An 18,164-nucleotide genomic window follows, 5' to 3' on the forward strand; every position below is an offset into this window, starting at 1 on the left:
ACGAAATGGCTAAATAGTTAAAAAGCTACGATAGGTAAAAACCCACTGGGTGCCTGTACAGCTTCATATTAACATGAGCTCATATTATACACGCTAGCAGCTACCAACTGTTAAGATGGTTCCCTAAGCTAGAGATAGCAAGTATAGTTCATAGCTAGGTTAACTGGCATGAGACTTCACAGAATACACAGACCTTTTTCTTTATCGTTCTGGAAGACTGAGTGTGAAAAGTTCTTTCTAGCCCATGTTGTTTTTACCTGATACATTAATAAGATTCATATGTAAAAGAGCGAGACAGACCCATTCTACTTGGCAGAGTCACTGTGTGCGTTGCGAACTTCCAGCCAGGAAAAATGCACCCCCATGTATGGGCCGCACCCGAGCATTAACCGCAGGGTTCAGCGTCGGAAATACACAAAAGGAAAGGGCAAAACTGCCCCTAAGAAATATAATTGTGCCCCTGAAATCACTAGGAGAGGGGCAAAAAATGCCCCCATAAATTCCTGTAATAATAATTCAATGAACTAGTCAAAAACATCGTAGCCTATATGACCCGGTCCAGTTGCCATAAAATGTTTTTTATTTTCGCCTTGACTGATTGTTGCGTGCGCGTGAAGAACTGAACGTTCTAACAAAAAATATTTGGAGCGCTTCTTAATCAGACCTGTGACTGCGAGTGTGAAGAGAAATGAGGATCAGCAAACACAGTCTCCATCACTATCTCAGGTTCTAAAAGATAAAATTCACACACCCAGCGACCGTTGAAAAATGGAAGCTAAATTGGCTTGGGGTGGAGGATGACGGCGACGAGAAAAAGACTCGATATTTTTTCAAGGCATGTCAGACTTGTTGCCAGTCATTACAACACAGGCGAATTCTTCAAGCTTCTTCTGCTGACTTCATCAAGGGATAAATTAAAGAAATACATGGCCTTTCGTCACCAGGCGCCAAGCAGCACACCATCGCCTACAGTGAATGATAACTAGTAATAATAATTTTAGAAATGATTTAGTTCGGTTTAGCTAGTTTAATGTTAGTCAGCTAACGTTAGCTAGCTCTGCTCGCAAGCTAGTCCTATCTGTATTTCCTGTAGGCCTACTATGGTAGGTACAACATGATTAAAGGTAACAAAAAAATCAATACATATAAGTTATTATTACAAAAAAAGAAAGAAAAAACTATTGTTAACAGTTATTTAAAAAATGTAATAATAACAATAAATAACCACAAAGAAATAAGAATAACATTTAATATGATTGTCTGAGTTATGTTTTGTGTTTGGTTTTTGTTCCAAAAATCAAAGAAATTACTTTGAATTTGTAGACTACTGCCTAATAGTCTTATTTTTGCCATTTGATGACAATTGCTCATATACTGTAAGCCTAAATAAGTGTGTTTATTATTTTGAACAAAGGTTAAATGTTATTTCACAAGTTTGTAAAAGTGCCCCCCAATTTTTTTGTTAAATGCCCCTGGATTTCAGTAAGTGGGGGCAAAAATTGCCCCCCAAAAAATATGTAAATTTCCTACCCTGGCAGGGTTGCAGGAAAAAATTTAAATGTATAAACCGCAGTTAATAGGGAATTACGTTATTGATGGGTATGGAAATGTAGAATTTGTGAATAGGTTCGTAGTCCTTCAAAAAAGGACCAACTCGTGTTTTGGATGCATCTCACCATTTCGGAAGGTACTCAGAATTTTTTGACCCATTAAGGGCATTTCAAAAGGGAAAATCGTAAAAAGTTACATAATTACGCACATTGTACCTTATTCTCTGTTGTATTTTTTGCATTTAGTGTACATAAACTGATAATAAATAATGTTCCCAGAATAACCCATGATACATTTTATACAGGCCTAAACAATCAGAATGACGAGACTTTCCAAATGGATCATCTGAGTGGTGAATTATTAGTGTTATGTATGTGTGTGTGTATATTTTTATATATATGTATTAAAGTATCACTATGCAACAATTTGACACTTTTCAGGTATGGTATTATAGGCAACTAATTTTGGTACCATCCTCAAATTCATTTTGATAGCATATGGTCATGTGAAGGACAGATATAAACACCTGTGTCTTCCCCACTAGCCATCCAGGATATGCTCTATGTAGTTCTTTGAACCGGGCTGGAATACCCTGCAAAAATAGAACAAAAGCTTTCACACGCATGACATTGCCAGCTATACTGCCAAAAGACACCAGTTAGTGTGTTGGCAAGCTTCTATCAGTGTCAGCTGGGCTGTTGGTGGTGTTTGCAAGGTTTTTTGCATGCCTTTTAGGTAGTTAGCGTAGTAGTTTTGGAACTGAACTCTGTATTGCTGCTTTAACAAGAACAAGTACGCGTACCCCCAGTGGTTCAGGGAGAAAATCTGATTTGCGTTTTCAAAGTGAAAAAGCGCATTACATTTTCAAACTGAGCTATAAATAGACATGAAATCTTAACTGGAGATTGAATGTCTGAAGGGGTACGGGACTGTAAAAAGTTTGGGAACCACTGCTCTACGTGAACGGTTTACCTATGATCATAGATTACATGGCATGGACACCCCATCAGTCAATGTCTATATATCTAATAACAAATGAAGTGAACTACAAAGAAGCAATGCAGTAACTCCTTTTATATATTACTAGGTTTTGTTAGCTTGCAAACCAACAGATGTGGCCTGAGCCTTTAGCATATCTATCAACAACATCAAGCTAACGTTAGCTCCCCAGTGCACTCCAAACCAGAGCCATTATGCCATGCCTAAAATTATTAAAAACATGACATGACTGTTTTTGTCTCAAAAAGACAGGTGCTATACCATGGTGATTTTTCTGGAACAACTGGGGTAAAGCTCAGATGTATGAAGAGTCCGCTTTTGACAGGGCTAGTGCTCACCTTTGAACTACTGGCTAGCATCATCCGATATGTGGACTTTTCAACCCACAGCAAAGGTCATGTTTTAGATCTGGTCTGCTGAACTGGTATTGAACTGGTATTACAGTCTCAGAAATGGGCTGATTAGCACGCTAGCTAGCTGAGTTCTCTCAGACCCATGGACATGAATGGGCAGCCTTTTCTCTTGTTGGAGCAGTCCATATCCACAGGTTTGTTTGTCCAACCCCACAGTTTTCAAACCAGAGGCACTGATTTTTCAATCCATTCTTTCCTGAGCTTGGATTCCTATTCAAAGATCGTAATGGATTTTATTTGTATAGCACACTTTTAAATACAAAGAATTCTCAAGGTGCTTTACATGATTTAAACAATCACAACAATAAAAAAAGCAATAGAAGTGCTAAAGTCAGACAGAAAATAGGATAATATAAAATGTTAATAAATAATACATTTAATTTAAAATAATTAATAAGATAGTGGTAAATAAACTGTTTTACCCTAAGTGATTAAAAAATAAAACGACAGTTGTATAATAAAGACTTGCACACAGATGACTCATGCTTCACTGAAAAAGGAGCAACAGAGATTGGTTGTTTACAACTAAACATTTGTCAGGTATCTTAGCAGCAACAATATGTCAATAACACAGATGGTCCTCAGCTGTCTATATTTATTAGCAAGTTTGCTACATTACTGACAATTATGACATGTCATACAGATACATCTGCCATTATTCGCTTACTGGATTCATTTAATGGAATGCATTTAACTCACCTTTCTGTAAATGAATCGTCAGTCTCAGTGAACAAATCAACCGCATTTTTGGCATAGCCCCAGTTCTGGTTATGGTCTGTCAATCAAATGCTATTGTGTTTGTATTCCTCCTACCTTTTTTACCAGAAGGTTGTATTCTGTTTGCAACCGTTTATCTGTTTCTGTTTTACCCAGAGGGTTAATATCATCTTTTTTTCAGGTGCTGTTCATTGCTGATGAGGTGCAGACTGGGTTGGCCCGCACTGGCAGACGCTTGGCAGTTGATCACGAGTCTGTCCGTCCTGACTTGGTGGTACTTGGGAAGGCCCTGTCTGGTGGAGTTTATCCTGTGAGTGTGATATAATTATGCTTCATAATCATAGATATTTTGATTCACCTTTAGCCACGTTTCCATATTCTCCACGAACACCCACCGGTTTAAAATGTGTTATATTGTTGGTACATCTGCCAACCACATCTTTAGCTACTCTGCTACTCCATCATTGACATGAGTATGCTTCATAGCTCTACTTCTCCATATAATACCCTTATGAGCACATCGTATACTCACTAAGCAATTTAGTGTGTATCTTTGAGTGTATCTTTGCTTCTGATTCTCTCCTTGCTTGTCATTCGCTCTTCCCTCCCCTCCTTCCCAGTCATGTTTATAACCACACACACATATATATATATATATATATATATATATATATATATATATATATATAAAATACTGAAAATGAACTAATGAAAATCAGACATTGCTTTTGAATTGTGGTTCAACAGAATAATAAAAAATAAATAAAAAAATTAACTGGCCTGGACAAAAATGATGGTACCCCTAGAAAAGATTTTAAATAATTTGACCATAGGGACATGTTAAACTAAGGTGTGTCCTCTAATTAGCATTACAGGCTTCTTCAAACTTGTAATCAGTCAGTCTTCCTATTTAAAGGGTGAAAAGTAGTCACTGTGGTGTTTGATATTATGGTGTGTACCACACTGAACATGGACCACAGAAAGCTAAGGACAGAGTTGTCTCAGGATATTAGAAAGAAAATTATAGACAAGCATGTTAAAGGTAAAGGCTATAAGACCATCTCCAAGCAGCTTGATATTCCTGTGACTACAGTTGCGCATATTATTCAGAAGTTTAAGGTCCAGGGGACTGTAGCCAACCTCCCTGGACGTGGCTGCAAGAGGAAAATTGATGACAAATTGAAGAGACGGATAATACGAATGGTAACCAAAGAGCCCAGAACAACTTCCAAAGAGATTAGAGGTGAACTCCAAGGTCAAGGTACATCAGTGTCAGATCGCACCATCAGTCGCTGTTTGAGCCAAAGTCGACCGAGGAGGACACCACTGTTGAAAGCGAAACTGGAATTTGCCAAAATGCATATTGACAAGCCACAGGGCTTCTGGGAGAATGTCCTTTGGACAGATGAGACAAAACTGGAGCTTGTCAGTTTCAAGTTATTTCAGTGACAATTGTGGGTTTTTCCTTCTTTAAATGAAGGGTACCAACAATTTTGTCCACGTCTGTATATCCTATGACATTTGTGAAAAGAAGAAAGCTCTATCTCTCTTATTGAAAAAAAAAACAAAATGAAATCCACTACACGTATTGCAAATTATTTATTCCATTCAATAAAATGCAATAAGGTTTAGAAAAGTGTTCTTGCCTACAGCATTAAGATGAGTTTCTTCCCAGATAAATGATATGTGGAGAGAACTGTTGATTTTGTTTTCTTTAAAATTTCATTTTAATTTTTCTTTGTTTGTGTCTGTGTTAGGTATCAGCTGTGCTTTGCGACGATGAGGTGATGTTGACCATTAAACCCGGAGAGCATGGCTCCACATATGGAGGAAACCCTTTGGCCTGCAGAGTCGCCATTGCAGCTTTAGAAGTGAGTTTTCTGTCTCTTGTCAGTCAACATTCAATTTTACAGATGTGATCCTTACCAATAAATCCACTCACAAATGGTATTTGAATGAAGTCAGGAGAAACAGTAATATTTTGAACATGATACATTTTTTACATTTTGTACTTTCAGTTAATGTCTCTGATTTATCGAGCCTGAAAGTAATTTCCAAAGTAATAATTGTGAGAGGTATTTAATACAAACCATGGGTATGTACAAAGTCCTGCCACTTGGCAGCCATCGTGGCAACGCCTCCAGGCAGCTATTTCAGGGAAACATGATCAGGCTCCTGTCTAAATGAATGGGTAGAGACTCATAACTCCAAATAGAATGGTGAAACAGCCCTTAAAAGTGCACCGCTGGGATCACTGTTCAAATCTGCCATAAACGTTTCAATAGTTGCTAAAATAAGGCTAAAAAAAGACTTCGATAGATTTACTTACTGCACAAGTTTAACCGTACAGCTGTTGCTATAGCAACGGTGGAAATAAACAGAACGTTCAGGTAAGGTGAAACATCAGTTAAGCTTTTCCTGATAATGTGTATTAAATTGCGTGAATGAGAACATGGCAGCTATAGTTATCGCACGGGGTGTTGGAGAAACAATTGGAGACAGCGAAAATGAATTTTGTCCATTAAAATGATTAGGGTTCCTAAATATTTGCACAGCCTATTTTTCACATTTGATTTCATTTCACACAATTAAATACTGCTACACTAAATATCTTTGTCTGGAAAACACCCCAGTACTCAGTGTTAACTAGAAAATGAATAATATACCACTGTGATCTTTTTTTGGTGAAGACAGAGTAAATGATCATGCAGCCTCAGAGGGGTGCCAACTTTTTCATACGACAGTATGTAAAAGCAGGCTGCGTGCATATTAATATTTCGAAAACCAACGCGGTAAGTGGGAGTGCCCGATAACTAACATAAGCGCAAACATACTCATGTAACGTGTCACCGTAAACATTAATATTAATATTTAGAAACACGTTGCAGTGTTAAACGAGTCGTAGAAGTTAAATTAGACAAATATCTGTCTCGAAAACCGTTCGTTTGGGTAAGCTAATACATAACGTTAATCTATAAATAGACTTAGGATATCGTTTTTTTTTTTTAACAAACTGGCCGATAACCAACATAACTACGACATCCAAGAGAGCTCGAGGATGTTATGCACGCGAGTTGAGCCTTTTCAAGGTAACGAGCCGTCCGAATGTTGGAGTTCGATGGAAATCTCTCTACATTGGGCAGACATTCTGCAACTTTACCCGATCCGACTGAACATGAACACCAACTGCTGGCGCACAATGACCCAACTGTTGGTGTTTGTTGGTGTTTGTTGGTGTTTGTTGGTGTTTGTTGGCGTTTGTTGGAGAATGTTGCCGTTTGTCGGGGCAGTGTGCAAGCTGCTTTAGAAGGGGCATTTAGTGGGAAGGGCTGAATTTGTGAGAAATCGTTGGTGATTACGTTCACATAAACTCTACAGATATCTTCAGGCGGAGATCTTTTCTGACGTTGGTCTTCCGAAGTCCGTAAGAAAACATTTCAGAAGACACTTCAGAAAATGTTCGAGAATGAAAAAAAAAAATGTCTGTTTTTTTTAATATTGTTATTATTATTTTGGAGATCGACAGGGAAAGTCTCTGCGATCGACGGGTTGGCGACCACTGGTATAGACAGAAGGATGCGGTGGTTGACTGTGTCAAACGCAGCTGATAAGTTAAGGAGGATGAGAGCCGAGGATTGAGCTGCTGCTCTAGCTGTTTTTAAAGCCTCTCTCATATACAACAGGGCTGTTTCAGTGGAGTGACCATTTTTGAATCCAAACTGGTTTGGATCGAGGAGATTGTTCCTTGACAGGAATGGGAATGAGTGGGAATTAATCTTGAATTACACAAAGACCTGTACCCTGGGAACAAAGGTGTCTTGGTGTGCAGTAGGGGACAGTTAATTTGTTGAGGTAATTTGGAGCTACGCCATTTAAAGTTTTGTTTGGTAGAAGGAATACTTGTACTTGAAATCAATTGTACTTTTGAGAGAGGCAAGTATCGGTGAGATGTTAATATTTTTTTAGTTGTGAGTGTGTGAGCAGCAGCATTCTCTATTAGTTAGTTTTGAGTTAGTTGTCACTACATCCGGACAGGAGAGCATTGCAGTAGTGTAGTCGCAAAGTAATTCATGCGTATACTAGTTTTTGGGGATCTTAAAGGGATAGGACGTTTCTGATTTTTCATAATGTTGCAAAGATGGAAAAAGATGTTTTTCAGATCTGTTTCATGTGTGAGTGGAATGAGAGGTCAATAGTTCAAACACCATGTTTCCTTATTCTAGCACCTAAGGGTAGCATGTACAAAGAGAAGAGCAGGGGTCCAAGCACTAGGCCTTAAGAAACTCCATAACTTCCTTTTGTATGACTTGGTGTTCAAGACTGTAGTCAAATATTATTATAGAACAGAAATGTTCATGTGCTGAAATGGGAAAATGCATTTCCAATTTACAAATGCCATGGTCTCAAAATAAAGGAACAATGCATGGACTGGGGTAGCATTTTTGTTTGCCGTGAACTTTCTCCCTTAAAACCGAAACTAAAGTCTTTAGCGTGTGCATAGATCAGATAATGAAGGCGTGGATGTTTACTCTGTCCTACCGGTGCTGTGAGATGCACACTGAATATTTCAGTGAAATTGGGGCACTTTTACTTGAAAATGTATGTCAGTGGATTTATTGGAAGGAAAAGCCTTTAAGGTTTCCATCACCACTATTATCACATTGTTTCTGATAATATGGTATGAAGATTAGAATCGAGATTCAAGACAGAATTGTCATTTTACCGCTGACTATGTTGCTGACTTCTAAAGGTTAAAGACTAGTATTAGACGACCTCTGTTATTATTATGATTAAGACCTCTTTACTATGTGAGAAACAACTACTGAGCAAGACATGGCTAATGCTACAATAATTATGTGTGCGCGCATATTTTATGTATGTAATTGCAGGTCCTAGAGGAGGAAAAATTGGCTGAAAATGCTGATAAGATGGGCCAGCTGCTTAGGACCGAACTGATGAAGCTGCCCAATGACATTGTGACCACTGTAAGGGGGAAGGGACTGCTGAATGCCATCGTTATAAAGGAGACCAAAGGTACCAGCCACTGAAACTAAGCAGACACTACATCAGTGTACTGTGTACATCACTGCCGAGCAGTAAAAAAGAAACCAGTTGAATGAAATGATATACGTTTTATGTGACAGTCACAGAAGTAAATTAGTCTATAAGGAAAGTTAATGAATGTTTGGCGTTATCTTGTGCATAATTATATACATTACTGAGAATGTGGTTCCTCCTCCTCCAGGTTATGATGCATGGAGAGTTTGCCTTCGTCTCCGTGACAATGGCCTGCTGGCCAAGCCCACTCATGGTGACATCATCAGACTGGCCCCACCCCTCATCATCAAAGAGGATGAGATCAGGGAGTGTGTTGATATCATCCAGAGGACCATCCTGTCCTTCTAAACCAGCATGGGCATGTGTAGCCCAACACTTGAATGCTTTTTGTAAAATTACTGGATGAAACACAAGTTCTCCCTGGATTTTAAGAGCCTATGTTCTAATAAGTGTTTTCATTACTGGAATGTTACAATCAAAGTTGTTACCCACAAAAAGACGGAAAAGCAATGTTACATGAAGACAAGCTTGTGATTTATTAGCTGAACAGGTCAAGGTGAACATTTAGTACCTCGAAAAATAAGAGGTTAAATTGAAACAAAGCTAATAGTACATCATTTATTTAAATAGTTGAGAACGAAAATGTAGAATTGTTAATTGACTTAAGAAAGGCAAAGAAAAAAGGGGAATGACAGATTTCTTATTTTTAATCATATGTTTTAGAGGTTTAATAGATTTTATTAAAAAACAGTGAAACTCCTCAGTTTTGAAAGTGGAAAAAGTGGCCACTATCCCCAATGATAATAATCGCATTGAAATGGTATAGGGGACATATAGATATCGACAACTTCTGAGGATGTTAGGGTATGTCTTAGTTCCTGAAGAGTAAATTACTTGCCCAATGTTGTATCAACCTATAGGTCCTTCATCTTGAAATTGAGGTTTGAAGTTGGTAATTATTTTCATTTTCAGTTGTGATGAGTACAAACAGGTCCTTTATATAGTTATTATTTGTACTAGCATGCACATCTGTTAAGCGTTGTCTTGGGTTTCCTTAGTGGTTCATTCAATGTGTGGAAACTTTTGAGAGGAATTGTCTGAATTTGCTAGATGTAGCACAAAGAGTTAAGCTGTCATGCTGCTGTGCCTGGTTTTGAGAGGCTGTAGAGCACAGGGTTTTTGAGACGTTTCTGCTGTATCATTTGGAATATATTGATTCACCCAGATGTATTCGAGAAGATGGGTGTGAAAGCTGTTCTATACTTGTGTATTCAGGACTATTATTTAAGTGTACAATATTGATTTACGTTGTGGAATGGTATACTAATACTAATGTGCTGTTACATTTGCATATGGTTTTAAATGACTTGATCTTATGATAATTTTTTCTTATCTCTTTACGTTAAGAGATGTTAGATCATGTTTAAAATGTACCAGGTGATCGGTTTATAGTTGAAACTCAAAACTAAAAATAAATGGAATTTAATTTAACTAAGTTCTGAGTTTTTGTTGAATAATTTGATTCAGCCGGCCTTATACACTCACCGGCCACTTTCACTGTTCAACTGCTCGATAACGCAAATATTTAATCTGCCAATCATTCACATGGCAGCAACTCAAAGCATTTTGGCATGGAGACATGGTCAACCTACTGAAGTTCAAACCGAACATCAGAATGGGGAAGAAAGGTGATTTGAGTGACTTTGAACGTGGCATGGTTGTTGGTGCCAGATGGGCTGGTCTGGTAAGTGGCTCTTTTCTGGGTAAAAATGCCTTGTTGATGCCAGCGGTCAGAGGAGAATGGCCAGACTGGTTTGAGATGGATTGAGTTACTGGCAACAAATTACCACTCGTTACAACTAAGGTAGAAGAGCATCTCTGGACACACAACACGTCGGACCTTGAAGCAGATGGGCTACAGCAGCAGAAGACCACACCGGGTGCCCATCCTGTCAGCTAAGAACAGGAAACTGAGGCTACAATTCGCACGGGCTCACCAAAATTGGACAATAGAAGATTTGGAAAAATATGGAAGCATGGTCCTTGTATCAACGGTTCAGGCTGGTGGTGTAATGGTGTGGGGGATATTTTCTTGGCACACTTTGGGCCCCATAGTACCAATTGAGCATCGTTAAAACGTCACAGTATTGTTGTACATGTCCATCCCTTTATGACCAGAGTGTGCTCAAATCATCTCAAACTGGTTTATTTAACATGAAACGGTCTTGGGCATAGGCCCGTGTAAATCCAGTCTGTAGAGTAGAGTAACGGTCTTTGGCATATGCCCGTATAAATCCAGTCTGTAGAGTAGAGTAACGGTCTTTGGCATAGGCCTGTATAAATCCAGCAAACGGCGAGAAGAGCTCAGATACTGCTGACAGTAGGAGGTAGGGTCGAGTAGCCTACCCCCAAAGAAGGATGAAATAAAATGAGATACTCACCGGATCATTAAGACGGGAACCTGCAGCCTGGAAATAAGCACTAGAGGGGTTAAACAAATGCATGAACGTTAGGCGGTATGCGTATGCTACGACAAAATCATAAAGACATGGAGTTGCATGTGTAAAGGGCTACTTGTACCGAAAGTACCAGAGAGGTGGGTGAACCCGTACCTTGATCCGGGATTAGACAGTGCCATCTTAGCTTTGAGGACAAGTTGAGGGCTAGATCTGATATAGGATGCATACGCTTAAGATAACCGTCTTCCAGGCATTTTGATGGAAGATAGGCCTCGTTGAGTTGAAGCTGCGCCAGTTCTGAAGGAGTGAACTGTGTGACGCTTTAGTGAAAGATCTTTTTTTTTTTTAAAGCACATTTGTTAAATGATTGCTAAACCATTAGACAGAGATCTTCTTCTGAGACAGAAGATTTCCATCATTGATTAACAAAGGAATGGTCTTAAATCGTAATTTGAGAAAAGTTGACCATAGATGCATAAGGACAAAAGCACAGTTTGATTTAATGAAAAAGAAGTTCATTTTCAAATATTTAAGAATGATGGAAAATAAATTAGGTGAATTGTGAGTCAGTGAAGGAAAGGTTAGGAGAGGGATGGTAGATTCCCCGCAAAGAAACCATAGAAAACCATTCGAAAAACAGCTTGAGCAGATCATCTATATATAGAGAAAAGCATCCTCTCCTTAGCACGGACAATGGACACCAGACAATGTAAACTATCTGAAGACGTGAATCAGGAGAGTTTGTAGAAGATTTAGAGATAAATGTAAGGAGAAGTGTCATTGAGGGGTAAGAGAGGAGACTGGGAAAATCAGGCTTATGACATCTAGTGTGGAATTTGTGGATAGAAGGTGGTTTAAGGTGATATGGTGTGAAACAGTACACGATGATTGCACTGAATGTGGAAATTTATACTGGGAGAAGTGGTAAATTGTTAAAGAAACAGAAAACCAGGACCACGCAGAATCATACACTTTAAGAGTAGAATTGGCCCTCAACACATTTCTTTGCATAGCCAGGAATATGGACAACATTGATGATGGCATCAGTCATTGGCAATGTCAAGTCAGACGCCTAAAGAGAGACATCATTTTAGGACAACTGTGAACGGCCTTAATGGCCACAACAGCTGCATTGTCACAAAAAAGTGATATGCTTCCTCGTCCATGCTGAACCCCATAGAACACAGGCAAGCGGAGGAAGTTGCGTTGGCGGCGAACCTGAGGAACTCATCGGACCAACTTTCAAAAAAACACTTTCCTTGAAAATACCCCTCAAAGTCGAGATGTAGTGGCATGTGCTTTGAGCTACTTGTACAGTTCCTCTTTTGTACCGGGCAACCGGCGTATGAGGCTATCTGCACAGTTTCGATTTCGAGCCAGGCAACCAGTATGCAGGGCCATCTGCAAATTTTCAGAACACCGAGACTCTCTTTTCGGGCCGGGCAGCCACCAGTACAAATATTGTTTACACACCGGGGAAACTTTATACGGGCTACCACCACTGGTTGATTGTAGGTGTAGTAAGCTGTGAAGTAACAACTTCAAAGTTAAACCATGAGGAACATACTAAGGATTAAATGATTAGCCATACCTATAGTGAAAAGATGGACAGAAGAAATACTGGTAATAATAATATATATGCTGTTCCTGTGCAGGCTAGTCACTTCTCATGCTGTGTACTGACCCAGGAACTTGAGGGGACCACAGCTGGAGCATCAGAGGCTTCAGAGACACCAGAAAAGCCCCCTTGTGTGGAGGCAGCAGCAGCACCAAACACAAAGGAGTTGAGCATGAGGATCCTAGTGTAGCAAGCAGCTCAAGCACTCTTGTCCAAGTGCAGACGTATTTTAACAGAGCAAACGATTTCTGCCTCAGACACCCAATTACTGTTATTTATTTGTTACATTTTGTTTTACAAAGTTAGGAAAGCAATGTTAAGTCAAGCCTGATGTTGCCTTACACATAAAAGGATGATCCTAGTCTCTTTCACACAATGAGGCATACAACTTATTAATTAAACACTGGTAACGGATCAGTACTCTGCATCGGTATCCGTAGATAGAAGGGGGAAACGTTTGTGTGTGGGGTGGGGTGGGGATGCACATAGACACACAACATGATACATAGATAATACATATAAGATGTACAAACATGATTGATAGTGGATAAAAATGGAGAGAGCAAGCATTTAAAGTATTGGTTGTAGAACAGCTTAGTTAGTGGTATACAGTGTGCTCATATGGTTACTATTATAAGGATAAGCAGAGCTATGAAGCAGAAAACTATGTCAATTGTTTATATTACGTGTTTCTATTACGGGTAAATAGGCTGGCACACACACATGTCACTCACACAGTTTTCCCTGTGAATTTCTCTTTTATCTTGCTGCATAGCATGGCTCACATATTTAGCCAAATCTTTGTGTCAAGTTACCTTGAGAGATGTGATACTTTGAAGTTGTCTTTACAACGAGAGGACAGTAGATGGCGATAATCCTGCAAATATCATGCCATTCAATTGTTATAAGAGGAAGAAGAAGAAGAAGAAGAAGAAGAAGCGGAAGGAGAGGACAACGACGTGAAATATTTGACCAATCCATGCATTTGAAAGTGAGACAGCACAGAAGTGGTTAAAAACAAAACTATACCGCGGAGGGAAACTGTTAATGGTCTTGGCGGCTAATTCTTATTTTATTTACAGTGCTGCAACAAACTTATGAACGGTGAGATGGCCGAGCGCCACTACAGATCTCTAAAAATGTATTGTGCTGTTTCTTAAACTTGTAAACCGTAATGTTTGTGAACGGTAGTCAGACTTGCCAAATTAAGAAAGCTAACAGTAAGTTATCGCTCACTAACCATAAGCAAATGTCCGACCGTAGAGTAAAGCTTGTTAGCGATAGTTCTTCGAAATTTGCAGATTGTTTAACATTATTTTCAGTTTAGTAGGTTCGCTAAACGTTGATATGGTATTCAACGTAAATTTAATACAAAATCGAAATGTTGATAGCTAACGTTACATTTGGCAGACCAACATAATTAGCTAACACTAACACGAGCGTTGTATATCAAAGCCTTTCTAACAGTCCAGCAAATGCATCAGTTCCCGCCGTTCTTACTGCGATATTGTCGCTCACATCTTCTGCTCCTGTGGGCTCTATCTGGGCCATGGGACATGTGGGAGTAGTTTGTATACGTGAAAGAGTGGTAGGTTACTACTCCCATTCATTTCAATGGCCAATGCTGTGCTAGCGACTTCAACCCATAGACCGTAAAAGCAGTGGACCCTAACCCACTCTATAGAGGCTGAATGAAGAGCAGTAAAGCCGGATTGGGTGCCATTTCCTGTTTGGCCTCTCGTCGACTGCGCAAGCACAAGGCTCTGGTTGATGACTTAAAGTAATGGAAGAAGCACGGTACTCGTCGGGTAGATGCGCCCGCCAAATTATTTTGGCTCAATTTGGCTGACTTACAATGTCACTATGACGTGTAAAGTTTTGATTGCTGCCGATTTTGGTAAGTGTTCTGATTTACTAAATGATTTAAGGGGTACTACTTTTGGAAATGTCAGTCCACTGTTGGGTGGGCAAAACATACATTCCTGAGGGGTGGTGGGGGGGGGGGGGGGGTGCATAAAATATGCCATTTAAAGTACTATTGTCCTTGTATTAAAGTGGTAGAAGTAAAGACACATGTTGACACATCTGCTGTTTAAATGCAAAGTAGCTATTTATTGGAGGTCAGCCACCACTGAGGCCACAGATGGGGTGGGATCGGGGATAGGCACTGTGAGGCAAAGAGGATAGCATCTTGGTTTTGCATTTATAACTTGCAGAAGTGCTTTCAGTACATATTATTATTTAAAATGACATAGTTAGGGTTACAATGATTTATTGAGGGGTACACCCCTCAGGACGGATGGCTCCTGACCCCCCCTGTCCCCTAGAATTTCTGCCTAAGTTACATTTTTTTTTTACCTTTTCAGAGAGCTTCTTATCCAAATAATGCAGTTACTTCTCTCCCACTTCTCTCCTGTGTTTGCGACGACATTTTTGCCATAGTTGGAGGAAAACATTTATCACACAGCCATAAAGAGAGCTACATACAGTGTAGTGTAAAAAGGGACAGAACTCTTCAGAAGTTAAGTTATTTGAAGTCAAAAGAAGCTAAAATGAATGGAAGTCAATGTAAGGCTAATGCTAGTTGGGTCTCTAATGCTGAGAGATTCTCCCATGACTGGTACGCAATTTGAATGCTAAACTACCCCCTTGCTTCAACCCAGGAAGTATGACAATGATTGGCGACAAATTTGTTTTATGGTGCTGTTTTGGCACCAACAGAGACAATTGCCTGAGCTGCAAACACCACATGACTGATGATCACACATACAGAGTGCTGCTTAAATTTGCCCATAAACATAGGAAGACTTGGACCGGTAAGGCCTGTGATGTCATGGGTCCCAGAGAGTTAGCTGGAGGTGGGATAATCCTTTCACTGAGCAATACAAAGTGGACTGCGTTAGTTTGCTTGCTCTTGTTAACTACATTCATGTATTCTCTTATCCAGTTTATCCTTTTCAATTCTTTACAAGCTGCAAGAAACATTTTTCAACCACTATTGTCACCCTTTAAAAAAAAAGAAGCCATATTTAACTTTGCTGTATTTAGAGTACACACTGTTGTTGAAACACAACAAAAAACTAAAAGGAAATAAAGGGGCGATGGGTGTCTAAATCAGCTCTAACTGTTATGTAGCCTGCTTGTTTTCAATGGTGGATTCCATTAATTTACTGTATTCTCTGGGCTAATCATTTCAATGATCTGACATAAGCATAGACAAGAAAAACATCAAATATTGATCTCCCAGTCAAAAACATATTGTAGTTGAATTATTAGTCAACTACAGTAGGCTTGGGAAATGATGATTTCAGTTGGAGGAGACTGACTTTTAAAAGGATGTTTTTTGGCAGTATGATCTACTTAAACTGGCCACCAATAACTGCTCTGAACTTCTGTATTGATGTGTGAATCACGGGTATGCTAACCTTTGCTTAGTTGGCTAACACGTTTTTTCATGTTAGTTTTCTTCCTCCAAACCATGGCATTAGTTAACATAGCAACTGTCAGCGATATTGCCAGGGAATGTATGGGATATGATGAGGGAGAAAAATGATAGGGCTGTTGTACAGTTACTACTTAGTACACTGCCTTACTTTTCCAAAATAAACCAACAAACAAGTTGGCCCCCATCACTCAACTAATGCTTACATTATTTTTGCTGTGGTGACTGATAGTAACTTACAAATTCCAATATCCCTGTAGGCAAAACCAGGCATGGCTGGCATAAACGTTCTCAGATTTATTCAGGCTTAAAGGAGAAATGATGGGAGATATTTATTATTATTTAAGTAATACATTTCACATATTTTTAAGTTATATAGGAAAATATGTTTAATTCCTTGTGCATATTAGTCACAATAATACCTGTGGAACTTGGAAGTTGTGGTAATTGACACCAGCCAGCAATCTCCAATCCTGCGCTTTGTCCCATTTGCCAGTACTGTTTGTACGAGACTTTTCTGCCTCTCTCGCACAAACAAAATCCTACCTGTCCCTGAGTTAACCTCAACTTGTTTTATTCTCAAACAGTCAAATGTTTTTTAAACCTGTTTCCACCTGTAGCAACCCTGTGTCAGGCTATTTTTACATCCAGACAAAATAGTTTTAATGGGCCACACCCAAACACAACTTGCAACTTCTGTCTTCACCCAACCACTGACCTGAGGTTTCTAATGGAGTTGGGAGGACAATCACAAGTGTCTCCATCGATTAATTTAATAGCCCAAAGTTCTCTCAGCTGAACCTTCCTTGTCTCGACGCCATGCCAGTTCATCCATTGCTGTTGCTATTGCTTAGAAAGCTGCCACTTCGCTCTTCTAGTCTTCGCTCCTCTTGGCTTGCGAAAAAAGCTAATTACCATCTGCCTCCTCTCCAGCAAAATCACCTGTATGATAGATAGTTTTGGAATACACGCAAATGACCAGCTTGATGTATTAATAGTAGTTAGTCTATAGTGTTGCAATGTCGCTATTCTTTGGATGATGCACTCACCTTTTGATTGGAACAATGACGTGCCTGCCTACCCTGTTGATAATATGTAGGCTAATCCAGATAACTAGCCTATAACAACTTACAACAAATTTAAAATACATCAATCAATCTACTTATAAGTAGTACTGAAATATATTGCTGTTAAATGTCTATAAACTTCTGACCGCAATCTCAGTGGGTTCTTTCCAGTGGTATGGGTAGACTCTGCTTTCTTCACCACTGCCTTAAGGTTTTGGAATTTGGGCAAAGGTACTGCATTTCTTGTGGTGAAATCAGTAGAGTGAGGAAAGGCACTGCTTATGATGTGCGTATTTAGGCTATGAGTAAGCTACAAGCGTGCTGAGCCAAGGCTAGCCATCCGGCAGACAATTCAGCGGTCAAGTTTTTAAAGGGGCTGCATGAATGCGTTTATATATGCAAATTGTGAATTGGGAAAACATTGGCTTATAATTGGTGACTATTGGATGACTTTAAAAAACATATTGAGGAAATAACTTGCTGATCAATATTGATAACACTTGTTATTATTATTATTATTATTATTATTATTGTTATCAAACAGTATTGTTTTGTTGTTGTTATTAGGATTCCTCTGTCAGGAGGAACCCTATTGTTGTTGTAGGTATTATTATTATTATTCTGCAATGGGAGTCAATGGCAGCCCCTAGAACCGTATGGTAACTTTTTCTGAAATTTGGCACACTCATTAAAGGACAGTCCCTTCATCACTCACACCAAGTCTCATGTCTCCCACTAGACACACTAGCGCCACCAACGGGTCAAAGTTGGACTTTGTTAACACTGTAACTTTTGAACCGTTTGACGATTTTCAAAAAATGAGGTACCATTGGATTCCTT

The 18,164-nt window shown here is 39.2% G+C and overlaps 1 protein-coding gene across 1 annotated transcript in view; it reads left to right on the plus strand.

The window, feature by feature from the left end:
- Nucleotides 1-10,233, plus strand: part of oat (ornithine aminotransferase) — a 30,577-nt gene extending 20,344 nt beyond the window's left edge. The window contains exons 7-10 of the mRNA XM_012833417.3: nt 3,862-3,990; nt 5,438-5,551; nt 8,570-8,714; nt 8,926-10,233. Coding sequence (XP_012688871.1) covers nt 3,862-3,990; nt 5,438-5,551; nt 8,570-8,714; nt 8,926-9,086 — 549 coding nt within the window. The 3' untranslated portion in view covers nt 9,087-10,233. The remainder of the gene's footprint in view (nt 1-3,861; nt 3,991-5,437; nt 5,552-8,569; nt 8,715-8,925) is intronic.
- The last annotated feature ends 7,931 nt before the right edge of the window (nt 10,234-18,164 follow it).

This window comes from Clupea harengus, chromosome 23 (genome assembly GCF_900700415.2).
Source record: "Clupea harengus chromosome 23, Ch_v2.0.2, whole genome shotgun sequence".
In the NCBI taxonomy this organism is placed as follows: Eukaryota; Metazoa; Chordata; class Actinopteri; order Clupeiformes; family Clupeidae; genus Clupea; species Clupea harengus.